We start from the raw sequence: 15,664 nt of genomic DNA, 5'->3' as shown, positions 1-15,664 counted from the left end.
TCTGTGGTCCACGGTCTTATAGACAGGTCTGGGCACACCAAGTCCCTTCCTATATAACGCAGCGTGACCGTCTTGAAGCCTATGTTTCTCAATTTGTGCACCAAAGACCGGAGCGCTGCAATCTCCAAGGCCGGTGTATGCATACCGTGATGCGTACTAAGTAGGCCTCTCAGTCGCTAGCGCTAGCGGCGAAAATTCACAACATCGGCTTCATTTTCGAGCACGGTTTTACAGCCGGAGTGCTGTACAAAAGAGCAAGGTTAGGTATTCGTTGTGATTCGGGATATGTTCCTTTTGACAGAACGTTATAAATATGTCGATTGTAAGTTTTACGAGTCAACTGAAACACCTGAAAGTCGTCAAAGTACCTTACAGATTCAAGCATAAAGACACACATTGGGTAAGCATCGGATATTTATAATCTGAAAATACACTGTCTTACCGGCACAATTCATTTTACAATTGTCTTGTCTTGATTTTACCGAAGCATCAGAATGATCAACGACAAAAAAACCTTTTCCTTTCTAGTCGGTGGTAAAGAAAACTAAAACACACACCACCAAAGCTTTGGAACATTTTGATGATTTCTATGACACCGTTTATGGAAGACTGTGGCCGGATGTAAGGACGGCTCTACTTGCTAAAAACAACAAGTACATGGCAGTAGTTAACAATTTTAGTGACACAGATAGAATTGCTGAGACATTAGAGGTGAAGTAATCTTATAGTATTCGATTATCTTCAGTCCTTTAAAGATAAGTTGGCTGTACCATCCATAAAAGAATCTTGAAAACAATCAGAACAATTTTTCTACCAGAGGCATGGTTTTATTTTTTTCTTCTGTATTTGCCTGACGATAATTTTTCGAGTATCAGAAACAAAGTTTAGAAATTAAAACATAAATATGTACCATTTTTTTAGAATTATGGAGCAATAAATCTGCGAGCAATCTACAAAGCTCAACGTCAATTGTTAAAATCGCTAGAACGAGAAAAAGCAAATCAGAGGAAGTTGAATAACTTGAATAAAGGAATAGACGAATTTCCCGCTGCCTCTGAGCAAAGTTTACAGGTCCAATCATCTGATTTCCTAGATAGTACAGATTCTAAAGACGAGACTGAGGAAGATTCTATGTACTCGAATAATTCTGCTGTTCCGGCAGAATTGTTATCAATTGCTGGCAGTGAAAGCTCAGGGAATTTAGACTTGGATCGAATCATAAATCCACAAAATGAATTATCCATGAGTTCTCTCCACCAATACGTTCCTGCCACACAACTCAAAGGTTTGAACGTGATGTGATATTAATCACTTCGAAAACACCATCAAAATAATATCCAGTGATGAATATGTTTTTCCTAAGTCAATTACAAATTACACATTTTAATTAGGCAGTGTCCAGTACTGGCGATATCCTAGGATTTGGAATTTTCATATGGGTACTTTTTTTAGGCTGGAAATTTCCTTAAATGCCTATGAAAAAAACGCCGGACTTCTTTTTTATTCGTTAAATCTTTTATTCAGAATTAGAATCAATCAACATTATACATTTGTCTATCTTATTAGGCATGGAAGATTATATTTTGGAGTCAGAACACTACGACTACTACAAGAAAGGTTCAGACCTCTCGATTAAGGTCGAGAAGCAACGGAAGTTGAATTTCCCTGAATATCTGAATATTTATACTTTCGAAGAGGAGAACGACACCAGATTTTCATCTCCTCGAAAAGGATCTACTGGTGTTCTAGGTATGCTCTGTTTTTAGTATGTTCTATAACCTTGCACTTTGGCATTGTTAATAGTTTTATTACTTAGATTATTATCTGCTCGATGGTGGCTCCATTCTACCTGTACTGGCCTTGGACCTAAGACCGAATGACCATGTGTTGGACATGTGCGCTGCACCTGGTGGAAAGACGCTAATCACGCTTCAAACTCTTTTGCCTGATTTGATTGTTGCCAATGATACTACATTCTCAAGAGTTAACAGGATAAAGAATGTGATTGATCAGTATTTAGACGGAATGGGCCAATGGGATAAAAAACTGGTAATCTCTCAGAACGATGCCAGAGCTATTGGTGAGCAGGATAAGTTTAACAAAGTAGGTAAAAATGAATGAGACGAAATATGGTTTCAACTAGTACTTTCCGGTTGATTCCCTCCACTGACTCCCTTTATTGCTCAAAAGGCAGTTAGAATGCGAAATAATGAAAGAACCGTTGTGAAAAAAATTCTAAAAAATATCAGATGATTTTTTTTTTTTTAGAGATTTCTTCTAAATATATGATCAAATGTATCATTTCATTACAATGATTGCAAAACTGCAAAAACTTTCAGATATTTACTTTCTAGGTTCCTGATCATTTCTGAAAATGATATTCGCCAAGGACACCGATTGGTGAGGTGTATTTAATTATAAAAGTAATTTTTTAACGTACATTTCACTCTTTACCACCTTATGTACAAAGTAAAGGTACAATCGCTTGCACGGACTTCTCCGTGCTTTCATATTCATATCACTTATCTAATTGTAAAACTGAGTCTAAAACTGTCAGCTGATCGCGCAGTACGCCGCCATATTGCTCTGGCCACGCCGATAATCCGTATTCCAATTGTCTTCGAGCTTTTTCGGACTTTTCCAACCGGAGAGGGTTAAATGTATGATTGAAATTAAATTTTCCCTTTCATTGTCCATGTTGCCAGATACTGGTTGATGTGCCTTGCACAACTGACAGGCATTCCTTACACGAAAATGACAATAACATCTTCAAGCCATCAAGGATCAAAGAACGATTACAATTACCAGAGATGCAAACGGAAATTTTGCTGTATGTATCCATCACAGAATTATTTTACACCGAAGTTGCATTAATTTAATTTTTCACAATCGTATTCCTGAACAGAAATGCCCTGAAGATTGTACGACCTGGTGGTACCGTTGTGTACTCAACTTGTTCTTTGAGCCCGATACAGAACGACGGTGTCGTCCAAATGGCGCTGAAAAAGTCTTGGGAAGAAACAAATTCGATCTTTATCGTAAAGTAAGATTCTGTCCTCATTACGTGACTGTGCAATATTAAATCATTGGTTTAATAATTACATTATTTTTGACATCACAGAAACATGTCACCGTCGCTACACCCATTGAAGTGCATCTACAATCTCAGTAGACACGGTCTCAAGTATGGTCAAGTTTTATTGCCTTCTCTTGGCAACAACTTTGGTCCTATGTACTTCTGCAAAATTATCAAAGTTCGGTAAACAAGGTGAGCATATACAACTACTACTGAGATTAATATAATTTCTCCTCAATTCAGTTCATTACAGACACTTATGTGTAAGTATCATGGTCGCAATAAAAATCGTAATCATAACCAGATAGACTTCTTGATATTCATTGCTCTACTTCAGTTGTTGAAATTATCCGAATCCAAAATATCGTAAGATGCCATCTGGTGGCAGAAAATGTGCCACACGCCCCTTAACGGTCAGCAAGGGGTGGGGTCCAAAATTCCGAACGACCAAATATCCCACAAATTCTAAGCAAAATCTGCAGAATTTTCGAAATGTCAGAATATTAAGATCCGAACTTATAAAACACAGAAAGTGTAAAGCTCCGAATCTCTGAGTTCAGAAAAATAAATTCCCATGCTGCAAAGTTGCAGTAGTGCGATATTCAGCGAGATTGATGTTCTGAATGACAAATTGCCTAGCAAGTGAACCTCCGAAGACGCATGATTCCAATGATGCAAAATCCCAAATGATCACTGCATATGCTCGAGTTTCGCACGCGTGTGATTCAGTAAGCATGTATGTCGCATCTGATATGATGCAAAGATGTTTTGGGAACTTTGTAACATCGGAATTCTCTATCGACAGCTACGGTCGTTCAGAAATCTGCACATTTTATATTTTGAACCTTCAGTGTTGGCCGTTTGAACTGTTGATCATTTGGAATATTAGGGAATCAGGATTGCGCACTCTCAGAGCTCTACTTTTCGCAACCATGCACATTCCACTGCTTGCACTTTCAAAGTTTTGTGGTTTCAGAGTTTGGCTTCTTGGAAGATCATATTTCAGATATTTGGTCATACGAAATTTTGGTCTTCTGAGATTTTGGACATCTCCCACTGCCAATGACATGTAATGGCAAAATAAAGTATTGTCACCTTGACTTTAAGACACGTGTGTGAGCATCTGCAAAAAATACGTTCACAATATACCGATTTCACTGTGTTTGGGTAAATTATAATTTTTTAGGTCACTGAATCCAAATCTGAAATGGGATTGAAAAAATTCACAGTGTCGACTCAAACTTGTTTCAAATTTTGATCCCCGATATCAAATCCGCTACTTCGATTGTTAAAAATGTAAATCCAGATTTGAATTCAACAACCTCAAGAATCTTAATACGGAGATCAACAGATAAATCTAACAAACATTTTTCAGACGCCAAAGTGGCATGGCAATTTCATTTTTGCTACAGTGCCAAAAGATTAATTGAAAAAGTAACAAAAGAAAAGTGTAACCGCTTGCATTGAGTTTTGCATCTTTTTATCTTCGTGTAATTTAGTTAAAAACGAGGTTAAAACGATCACTTAATCATCCAGTGGTATGCCATTTGGCTTTTGCGACGCCCATACTTTGGATCGAGGGGTTATTTATTTCTTGAAATCGGAAACCACTTCATATAAAGAATTATAAATAATTTTAAATTACGGTCAAAGACGCTCGAAATCACTGAATATCTTCAGAATTGGAATCATTTAAAATCGAGCGAAATTATTGGCTATCGCGTAAAATCATTGAAATCTTGTAATCGCTAGTCACCTAATCTGTACGTGAACAGCCCCTCGCTTTGGATCCTAATGCAAAAAGTAAAGTCAGTAATGAATAAGAGAGAGTACAGAAAAAGGAATATCGGAACAACGTAACGCGCGATCAGCCTTACAGTAAACTTTTGCATGTATAGAATTATTACCTTGCACTATATTAAACATGAGCCAGCTTAAAATTTTCAGCAGTCGATTAGTAGTTTAATAAATTGGTATCAGTCCATTATAACAATAATGCTCTCAATCACCATGCAGCATTTACTAATTCCAGACATTTATGTCATTATAAGTATATAAATTTTACAAAGTTGAAACATCCACGAAAATATTGACAATTATCCGAGATGCAAAGTGTTGAAAATAGGTTACTTGAATCTGATATTTGCATTCGTCTACGGATTTACATATATCTGTTTCTACCTTTACGTCACATCATGGGATAAATGCATGTTTACATTACATCCTACATTTACTTACATCTAATTTCGAGCTTCATTGTAAAATATTTCAATTGAATTCACATTTACCAGCCTACAATAAAGAAGTCCAAAAATTTACCTCCACCCTGCACGACTTACTATTTTTATAGGAACATCATTGATTTTCAAGTAAATTTGTTACTTAAACATGCTAGATTTATCTGATCGTGTATAATCTGGAGGATTCATGTCTGTGGGAAGAATTCGAAAGGTTTTGTATTGAAGTAAAGTGACAAACTATACAAATATGACACTGATTTAAAAAAAAATTGTGTTGCAATGAAATTCTCCGGGCATTTTTAATTTGGCACAAATTATTAATTAAATAACTTAACATGTAATGTACAAAGTCTGCGGTATCGAAAATATTTTGTGTATGAGAATTATGTCTTTCTTATATACTTTATACATTATTTGAACATCTTGGTTGTTCAATTGTCAATAGACCAAAGATATAACATTTGAATTTCTATTCCCAGTCTCGTAATATTTTTCGTTTTATAAGTGGGAAATATTGTTAATATTTTGTTAATCTCACGTTAATTTTCTATGAATCAGTTGAATGTACAGTGAAAAATGTAACCTTAATGCTCGATATGATTGATGAATAAATAAATCATTGAACTTATGATTAATGAATAGTATTAGTATTTTTTCACATTTGATACAAGCATTTTACACATAGAAATTATCGGCTATAATTTGAAAACCTGACCAATATGAAAATATCATTTAAGAAATCTTCAAGTTACGTGTCGATGCAATGTGTCGATGCAACTTGAGAATTTAAATAATCATTTACAAATGAACAACTGAATTATTTGCTGCACAAATAGTTTGCTATCCTACAGACAAATTTCGAGAACGCAGGGTGGGGACCAAGATTTAAGCTAGGTATTAACATAAATTCGCTCACAAATGGACATTCATTTACAATAACAATGATTCATGAGTAATAGTTAAATTTACCATTTATAAAAATATTCTCTTCTCCTAATGCCTTACCTGTTGCGCTGAGCCATTCGAAAAATAACGCGTTTCTTTCGTTTCGAAAATGTAACAAAACTTTTAAAAGTACACTACAGCTTTTTTGATAGAAATTCAGCAAATCATTTATGATTCCGTTTAAAAAAGGAAGACGAAATAGAAAATGGTCGATTTCTTGAAACAGAAATTATTCCATCCAATTTGATTAAATTCAATGAATTCCAAAGTACGGAAAAGTAACTGAAGTTGTCATAAAGAACTGTGCGTAAGGCATTAAGAAGACAATTAAAGCAAAACTCAGTACTTAAGCTACACATCATTTAGCTATTGGGATACAAAATATCGGACGTCATCTTGCCGTAGAAAATGTACTACAAAGGTTAACCAGGTCGTATTTAATTATAAAAGCCGGGGCTTAACATATAATTCAGTCTTTACAAACTTACTGCAATGAAATAAAACTGTAACTGCTTTCACGGAGTATCTTGTTGTTCTATATTCGTGTAGTTTAAGTAAAACCGAGGCTGAAACGATCAGCTGGTCGCCAAGTGCGATGCCATCTTGCTTTAGCTACGCCCACACTTTGAATCCCAATTTTGCCACATCAATTCTTCTAAATAAATTATACCATTTAAAGTTTGTCTTGTTGTTTCAGAGGAACAGCTGCGTGATCCTCTGGCTTATGTGTGCTGGTACCGATCTTATTCCATGACTGCTCTACAGCCGTTCCAAAGATCGTGTAAGCCAATATTTCTACAATGTACAGGGCTACAGTAACGAAGAAAACGATGCGCCAAGCTTCGATGGTATTCTGGAAAAAAGACGTTGAGAATATTTTATTCAAATAATTTTTAATTTGTTTTTGTTTTTTATTTCAGAAACAGCTATAGTTCGTTCAAAAATTGACTTCATGTTCCGAACTTGCCGAATTGTAGATTGTGAGATTTTGTAAAAGTGTTCAATTGTATTGTACGAAGAAACCACACGCTTATAGTACTTTACGCTAAATACAACAGCAGAGCTTACATCATATCTCGTTCACTGTACTATCTGGTGAAAAAAGTTCTTACACCTTTCTCGTAATTTTTTTCACTATTTTTCCATACATATACTAAATTATTTTTAAACAATTCCGAGAAAAATTCTGTATCACTTTTGAAAAACATTAAACTATATTGATAATTTCAGAGATTTTAAGAATTATGGTAATTAAGATACTCCTACAAAGTTTCTAGTAATGATTATAATTTGTCGCAGATTTTTTTCACAAAAACTGAGGAACTGTCAGGATTCGTCCTCTGAGTAAATATGTTATAATTTCTGAAAATTTTGAAAACACTTTTTCCTAGGGTGATTATAAAACTAATAAATCGCTGTAAATACTTACATTTCCATTAGTCACATGCCCTACAAATACCGGAACAATGAGTCCTGGTATTGTAGCGAAGGTATTTGTGATTGCTACCAAAGTTCCCGCAAAGTTTGGCGCAATGTCAACGTGGTTCGAAAGAAAACCACAAAACATTCCACCTATACATGTTACCCCGACGGTTAAGTAGAACACTGCCAAGCCTCGATTGCATCCAACGTAAGATACGCAGATCAAACACACCATCGGAATGAATGATGCTAAAAAATAAAAGTTTCATCAAAAAATGACATGAATCAAGTTAGCTCTTTTACCAATTTTACCAACGTTAAAGTCAACGAATTAAACGTGAATCACTTGTTTTCGTAAATTGATTACTGGTAATAAAATCGGGAGGCTCTAAAAATATAATAAATGTGCAAGCGAATTTGTTAATAATTTGACGAATGTTCAATTAATACTCACCAATTAGAGTGGCAATTTTTCTCGAGACAGTAGCTGAGATCCATTTCTTGCCCTGCATAATTGTCAGAATTTTACTCAGAACCATTGTGAAGAGCCACATGCACAGGTATGGCATTGCGGTAAGAAGACCGTTCTGAAAAATAGACGTGTTAAAAAAACGATAGATCATAGCAATGCTGTGAAATTTCATGAATTGATATCAGACGAAAATGAACCACATTTTTCGACAAGTATTGAATATTCATTTTGAGAAAATTTTTACCTCACTCATTTTGAATTGCAGAATATCGCTCATGAAGATCGGTAATTCGATCAATAGCATGTACCACCCGAAGTTACTACAAACGTGTGCAATTAAAATAGCCCAAAATGGTGGCGACATCAAAATCTTCATCACGGGTACCGGTGGTTTCTGGAAAATCAAAAAATCAAAATATTCAAGTTCAGAACGCTACAAATTATATTATATTTACATTCAGAATTGAACTTACCGGGGTATTTTCTGTGTTGCTTTGACTTTTTCCCAGCGAGTTCGCAATGAGTTCTTTTTCTTCCCGTGTAATAAACCTCGTTTGCTGTTGCGGAGAATCTTGCACTAAAAATGCCCAGCCGAAGCACCAGATTAAGGATAAAGCTCCTTCCACGTAAAATACCGATTCCCAACCAAGTTGGTCAGCAAGTACACCAGACAGTGCTGTTGAGATTACTGTGCCTAGTGATGTGCCTGTAAATGGCGAAAATTTAATTAAGATTTGGCAAACTGTAATGCTTACCCTGGCGAAAATTACTTTCACATATTTTTCACCAATTTCTGACGGTATCTCTTCTTTTTTTTTTTTATTATAAGAATCTTTGCCAAATTCCAATAATAACTAAGATTTTTGTATAAATTCCAGTTTATATACAATGCAGGAAATTAATTTGGGCTAATTTGCAAAGACTTTCACATTGCTTCAAAATTTTTCGAAAGTTTTCGTAATTCTATCTTTACTGGAAATATTTTTTTACAGATATGTCTAGATCCTTAAAACTGCTTTGCAAAGATTAATTTCAACTGCTTCTAAAAATTCCCAAATTCTCACAGAAACCATCCTAGTTTTCCATGATGTGGTACCATAAACAAATGCGCAGAAATACGAAAACTGATTTTTTTACATTTTCGATAAAAAATATAGGAATTCTAAAAGAATCGCATGTTTTTTTACCTCGACATCAGACTTATTTTTGGAATTTTGGCTATATTTTTTGCAGAAAATTTAAGACAAAAAAAAAAAATTTAGTTTTTACTGCATTAAAAAAAATCCCCCGAAGATATTAATATAAAATAATGAGATAATTAATGTTCATGTTGCCACAATGGTAGACGGAGAATTTTATCATAGATTTCCACTCTTAATCTAGAATGTAATTACAGTCTATGGGAATTGTCTAATTTTCTCGTCAGGCTAATGTGGCGTCGGAATGAGTAATCAGCTGATCATTTTAGGTGAAACAAAAATCGAGGCATGGGAGACGTTGTGCAAGCTGTTGGACTTTCATTTTGCGATACTTAGTGGATGTGGACTAAAATCTGCGATAAAAAACTACTTTTATATTTAAATGCGGCGCAGTTAGTGATGTTTACTACCAACAGATGGCATTTTCTGACTATAAGGATCCTATAAATGTGGAGCCAATTTGAGCACTGATATTTTTATTTCGAACACTTGCGGTTATTATACGAATATCCAGGCCAACGCGCGCATAATGACGCATCTATTTTATGTGCAGCGCATTACAGCTATCACTTTATTACCTGCATAAACGATTGAAGATAAAATGCTTCTCTCGTTAGGCGGTGCCCATTTAGCAATCATGACATGCATCGCTGGAAAGGTGACACCCTGAAATAATAAGGCACAGTTTAGTCAGTGATTTTCCCCTGGAACATATCACGGATTGGAACGACAAAATTTTAAATTTTACAGCAACGTTCAATCGCTTTTCTATTCTTACTGACATTTACAAGTCACTTATTGGAATTAACCATGATGCATCGAAACATGCTTTTGGTTTTTGAATTTCGGTCAAGACATGTCACGACAACTGGCAATATAAATGTCTTATAATAATGATGGCAGTGAAGACGTATTAGATTACATGCAGTAATTACTGTAGCACATATTGTAAAACTCACCCCTCCAAGACCTTGAGCAATCCGCATCAATATCAGAACGGAATAGTGAAGATTTGCCGCCACCGGTGACAAAATGGCCGCCACGGCGTTTAACATTACCGATCCATTCATCACCCATCTTGCCGAGAAGAGTTCAGCCACCCGACCACCTGGAAGTTGTGACACCAAGTAGCCCAAAAAGTAGGATGCCAAAATGAGACCCTGTGTCGATTTGTCCCATTGGAAGGGGCCATCCTGTGTACATTCAAGAAACAGTTTCAATTCGCAATCACTCACCCAATAAAGACGCGTTCATTTCAAGACATATCTCATCGAAGATTATTTTTTTTTCTAAATTAAAAGGTAGGTATTGGGAACCTTGATGCGAGCATGGTTGAAGAAATATGGCGTCGTATTGAGCAATCAGCTGATTATTTCAGGCGAGTTTAACAATTATCAAGCCACAAAAGACGCCATGCAAGCTTCTGAACTTTAATTTTGTGACATAAACTCAATAATGCGATAAGAAATCACAAGGTAGCGTATTATGAATTTGAAGATTCCCATAAAAAATCTTTATATAAGATGAACGCGGATGCATCGAGTTAAAATCTAAATCAATTGCAATTATGGCTGAAGTTTTTAGTCAAGTTTGGAAAACATTGGACATAAATGAATTCAATCAATGCCAAAAAATCATCATATGGCTGAAACTGATGCACAGATGTCTGCAGTCTAAGTATTCTAATTTGATTCAAGTACTACTTTATTAAACCATTAAAGTCTACCTCAAATAAGATTATAAGAGAATTGCATTTTGTTTGTTTCGATCACTGGTAACACGTAATGGACGGGAAAAGTGAAGAAAAAAAAAATTATAATACACCGATTTAAAATACGGAATTTACAATTCTGGTCGCGTTGCCTCCGCCTCCTTCGTGAACGCACACAGATACATGTTTCTCAGCATCACTTGTTTTATTTTCCTGAGATTCGATGAACGTATGATTCACCATGGCCCCCATGGCCAAACTAAGGTTTACTTTGAATCCGTAAACTATGGCCAGTCCCATAGACCCAGTAATAGCCATCAGGTATCGGGCCGGCAGAAGAACTTTTTTCCCCCCACCATTATCTGCAAAAATTTTAGACTGATTACCTCGATACAAAGACGATTAATTTCGAGCTTTGTACTCATTTAAGTGGACAGCGATGCGATTTTAGTTGTTTAAGACGTTGTTTTTGCCGCAAAAAATGCGATCGGTGCATGTCCAGAATAATGGAATAAACAAAACAAGTTCATGAAATCTATATGGAGAATGGGGTCAGCCTCTGTTGATCTAAAGTAAGTGCGAACGAATGTTACGCCGAGTTTGTTCGTCGCTCATTTTTATAGCTTGGTGTGTGCCAAGTTATTCTGATCAGAGTTACGCAGAGGTCGGCTTAATATGGGCTCGGTTCATCCACGCAGTGTATTGATATTTATTTTATTTTACATCAACTTCAAGTTGAAACTAAATCCAATTTCGCAAATAGTAATATTTTTCTTTAATTGCAATCTAATCCTTTTATATCTATACACAGAAATTTATTTATTTATTTATTTTGAACGAATGCGGTCTTCTGGGTTCAATGATCTTAAAAGCTTGCGTAAACTGACTTTCGCAACCTTGTAGCGTTAAATGTGTAACATGTGTTTGAAACTTTGTTTCTTTTCGTTAGTACGGGTACTATGGTGTTCGTGGCAAATGTCTCAGTCTGTATTTGAACAAGTGTATGAAAAATCTTTTTCTACTCTTCTGATCAATGAATCAAAATCAAAATTTTTTCTTAACCAAAGTTATTGATTCAATCTTTGAATATATGGGAAACAAATATTCTGAAATACTTGAAAAAAAAAAACAAGGCTGAATTTGGTAACTTTAACGTAACGAAACATCATGGAATAAATCGTTGTACAATTTCAGAAGGAGTCCCAAAGAGTTGGCTTTTCAAAATACGAACATCTTTTCTTTGTTGCGATATACTAGGTGAATTTCAGACAATCCTCAGGGTGCGAAGCAACGATTTTCCTCAGTATGTGTCGTTAAAGTAACGTTACGAACTTCAACTTCATAAAAAAAAAAATGTTATTCTCTTAAAATTCATTTGAAATTTCGTGCCAATATCTGAGATCTGTTTATATAATATGAAATCTTTGAAGGTATTTACGTCATGTGACAACAATCGGGATATATTGACAATTAATCAGAGTTTATAAACTTTTGCTAACTTCGTCGGAGTTTTCAGAATTATTCAGAATTATATCAACAAATAGTCGGGAAAATTTCTACCCTAAGAAAATGATCTCATTGACGGAACGTCTGGGAAACATAATTTTACACTATAAAACAAACGATGATGTGTTAAATAAATTCTTTAGGAATGCTCAGGACGAAGTTTGAGTCGTGATTAGGGATTCGTAATCAGTTTATTAAGTAACCGGTATAAATGTGCGCGAACAATTTTTTCCACTCTGTGAGCGATAAGATAAAATAAAAACGTAGTAATAGTGGGTCATATGTTGCGATAATAAGCATAGGTCAAGTATGTGAGTAAGCAATAACTAATATTTGTAACGTTATTCATACGGTTCTGTTCGTCGCGCATGCTACTTGTTGAATTTTCGAACAAAAACAATTATCACAGTTACCCCGATATGTCCATGCGATTAACTCTGTACACCTTCGTGAAAAATTTAAACAAATGAATTACATTAACCATAAGAATAGATGTTAACACATGAGTCGATGACAAATATTCTCAGAAACTTCTTATCATTGTATTCATAAATTTTCCTTAACCATATTTTCGGGCAGTTTTGTGAAAAATTTTGTATTATTTGTAAAAAGTTTGAGTTATTTTAGATATTATTTGAAGGATTGGCAAAAATTGTAGATTGTTTCTGGAAATAGCTCGTATTCTTTGAAAACTTCGTTTTTTTGAAACTCCGAAAAATTCTTCCGATCTTATGAGTATTTCTCACCAGATTGACCGATCTTAGTTGATATCGAAACAATTTCTAGACAAAAGTCATACTTTTTGGAAGACTACGAGCTCTGATGTTTCTGCATATTTTGTGACAATATCGCGTTACGAAAAGCTAGATCAACTAATGGGAATGAATTTCTGAATGTTTTTGTTCAGATTAGGTTTAATTAAAGTGATCAACTCGTGAAACATGATGCAGAAAGTTCCTTATAATCCAATTATTCAGGATTCAAACATTTGACATCACAGATCCTGATCAAATGGCACGGTGAAAATCAGTGAAAGTCGCGCTAAGGTCACGTGAGAAAGATTCAGATATTGCTGGAGGTCAGAGGGGCGAATTGTCGAACTTGGGCGGAGGCGCCAAGGTCGACCAAAGTTAAAGCCGCAAGCGGCGTGGGTTCAAAATTCTCCTTAACGCATCGTAATGTCAACCAAGGTCAAAGGGTTTGTAAGGCTCACAATTTCTGAGAAAAAGAAAAACGAAAATCACTTGTTTTTTTTATTTCTCATTACCTTTTTCCAAATCTTGAACACATTCGCCAAATGAAGAAATTTTCTTAAAAATTTCGACTGAATAACTCCGGAATTCGATGCTTCGGACAAATTTTTGGAAATCTCCCACTTTTTACAGAATTCTTCAGAGATGCTTAACGTAAAGATGTTGAAGTATAAAAATCCGCTTCAGAGTTTTACAGAATAATTGTTATTTTTTATGCTTATTTTGTATAATTTATATAAATCCATTCCTCGAATGGTGTTCAATTTTGCTCGAAATGTTACACTGAAATTATCCGACTGCATTCTGAAAATTCCCGATTCACAGAACTTTTCGTAATTTTCCAGCAAACTTTAGAGAAAATAATTAATCACACGTGTTTCATTCCATACGAGGAGAAGAATTTTTTAAAACGAATTGTTATTTTTCACTGATCCGGCAAGGTTAGCCAAGGTTAAATTCTCCATGAATGGTTCCCCAGGGGAAAGAGAGGTCGATAATTTAGACTGGTATCACATTTTGTCATTATGCCGAATGAAATATCTTCCGTAAATATTCTTCTCGTAAATATTGACACTGCTTTCTAGATATCCTCGCTGGCACGTGGGTCAGCTGTCAGGTTCGTAACATCGAGTAGCATAAATTTTTCTACCCAAGGACACGCAAGGTTAAAGTTTTTGTAACGTATAATAAATGAAATATATATCGACTTCATTTATTTTCAAATTCGAATATAATCGACGCCTTTCTCTAGGAATTCAATTTAACTTTCGTATTCGAAACGGATGTATTTTTTTTAATTTTTTTTTATGCCTCCCGCGCTACCGAATGCCGATGGAATAAGTAAGCCCATATCCCGAGATGATCATTCTCATATCAATTACTTTTATATCAGGTATATTGCGATGTACGACTTGTTGAAATGATTGATGACATTGCCACGAGTTTAATATAACTTAGTCTTCAGTATGTTTGCTCGCATTTCAAAACAATGGCCATCGGCACCATACACGTATAATTGTTAAGCTTTTCTATATGCACACAAAAGTTATTTCAAATTTTTAAAAGCGATTCCGTATAAGAAAAATTGGCGGGAAATTTGGATCTTTCGAAAACACAAGAGCAAGGAATAAAAGGTTGCATTTTCCGGGAGCAACAGTTAATCGGGCATTGACCCCCACAATCGTGACAAACCGGAGTTCCAGTCTTCCTTTCACCTGCACAGAATATCTATGTCCTGCCATTTGACGCCCTTGACATGACATTGAGGTGAATTTTCCTGCGATTTATTACTCATCATCAACTTATAAATAACAACTTACCGTTTCGATCAGTTCCCACTGCCATACTTGATTTACTTTTCTAAGTAAGCCACTGTTTATATCCTCCAATGAATAAAAAAAAAAAAAAATTTCTTGCCCGGCGGTGAAAACTAATACAAATTCACCATGAAGCCAGAATAATGAGTGACAGGCATCGACGGCATTTAGCTGTCATTAATTATTTCATCAGAAAAATATATTTTGACAGAATATGGAACAATGAAATACGACACGTGGTTTTTGAATATTGTATTAATATTCGTTACTCCTCTTTATTATCGTTGACAATTTCACTGACTTTTCGGTAAAAAGACAAGGAGTGAACAGAGCGCTCAATATCGCAATTACAATTTTTCAAACACGACCCGATCCGCTGGCTCGTTTTCGCGCGCTGAGAAACTTGCAGTAAGCTTCGAGAACGTGGAGCTTTCAAGGATTGATGGAACGTACTGAGGCGCCGGTCGAATCTCGCCGCCTGGTGCTATCTATAAACGCACGTACACATCGACCCACTCTTACAC

At 35.4% G+C, this 15,664-nt stretch overlaps 2 protein-coding genes across 5 annotated transcripts in view; one reads left to right on the top strand and one right to left on the bottom strand.

The window, feature by feature from the left end:
- The first annotated feature begins 171 nt into the window (after nt 1-171).
- On the top strand, nt 172-7,962 carry LOC124297133 (5-methylcytosine rRNA methyltransferase NSUN4). Of its 2 annotated transcripts, XR_006906537.1 has the most exons (10): nt 172-400; nt 529-711; nt 922-1,285; nt 1,567-1,749; nt 1,817-2,103; nt 2,706-2,830; nt 2,906-3,043; nt 3,122-3,268; nt 6,959-7,042; nt 7,182-7,962. XR_006906537.1 is itself a non-coding variant. In XM_046747801.1 (9 exons), the coding sequence occupies exons 1-8, from the start codon at nt 314-316 to the stop codon at nt 3,261-3,263; spliced, it is 1,509 nt and encodes a 502-aa protein (XP_046603757.1). In that variant the 5' UTR covers nt 172-313; the 3' UTR covers nt 3,264-3,268; nt 6,959-7,095. The 2 variants fall into 2 exon arrangements, 1 of the variants encoding a protein (XP_046603757.1); XM_046747801.1 differs by lacking the exon at nt 7,182-7,962 and having other exon boundaries at nt 6,959-7,095.
- LOC124297132 (sialin) overlaps nt 5,124-15,664 on the bottom strand; it is a 12,870-nt gene continuing 2,329 nt past the window's right edge. For 2 of the 3 annotated variants that reach the window (XM_046747799.1, XM_046747800.1), the window contains exons 2-9: nt 11,201-11,427; nt 10,314-10,547; nt 9,933-10,020; nt 8,629-8,861; nt 8,400-8,549; nt 8,138-8,270; nt 7,691-7,932; nt 5,124-7,114 (exon numbers count right to left, since the gene is read on the bottom strand). In XM_046747799.1, coding sequence (XP_046603755.1) covers nt 6,935-7,114; nt 7,691-7,932; nt 8,138-8,270; nt 8,400-8,549; nt 8,629-8,861; nt 9,933-10,020; nt 10,314-10,547; nt 11,201-11,383 — 1,443 coding nt within the window. In that variant the 5' untranslated portion in view covers nt 11,384-11,427 and the 3' untranslated portion in view covers nt 5,124-6,934. Of the gene's footprint in view, nt 7,115-7,690; nt 7,933-8,137; nt 8,271-8,399; nt 8,550-8,628; nt 8,862-9,932; nt 10,021-10,313; nt 10,548-11,200; nt 11,428-15,143; nt 15,634-15,664 lie in introns of those variants that run through there. The other variant, XM_046747798.1, reaches the window with a different exon arrangement.

Source organism: Neodiprion virginianus, chromosome 2, assembly GCF_021901495.1.
Source record: "Neodiprion virginianus isolate iyNeoVirg1 chromosome 2, iyNeoVirg1.1, whole genome shotgun sequence".
Taxonomy (NCBI): Eukaryota; Metazoa; Arthropoda; class Insecta; order Hymenoptera; family Diprionidae; genus Neodiprion; species Neodiprion virginianus.
The sequence above is the reverse complement of the archived record's forward strand: the minus strand, read 5'-3'. Positions and strand labels throughout refer to the sequence as shown.

Bases quoted from the DNA above. Each gene is read 5' to 3' on its own strand.
- LOC124297133 (XM_046747801.1), top strand. From the start codon at position 314: ATGTCGATTGTAAGTTTTACGAGTCAACTGAAACACCTGAAAGTCGTC. The intron at 712-921 runs GTGAAGTAATCT...CCATTTTTTTAG, and splicing joins GAATTGCTGAGACATTAGAG to AATTATGGAGCAATAAATCT. The intron at 2,104-2,705 runs GTAGGTAAAAAT...CCATGTTGCCAG, and splicing joins AGCAGGATAAGTTTAACAAA to ATACTGGTTGATGTGCCTTG.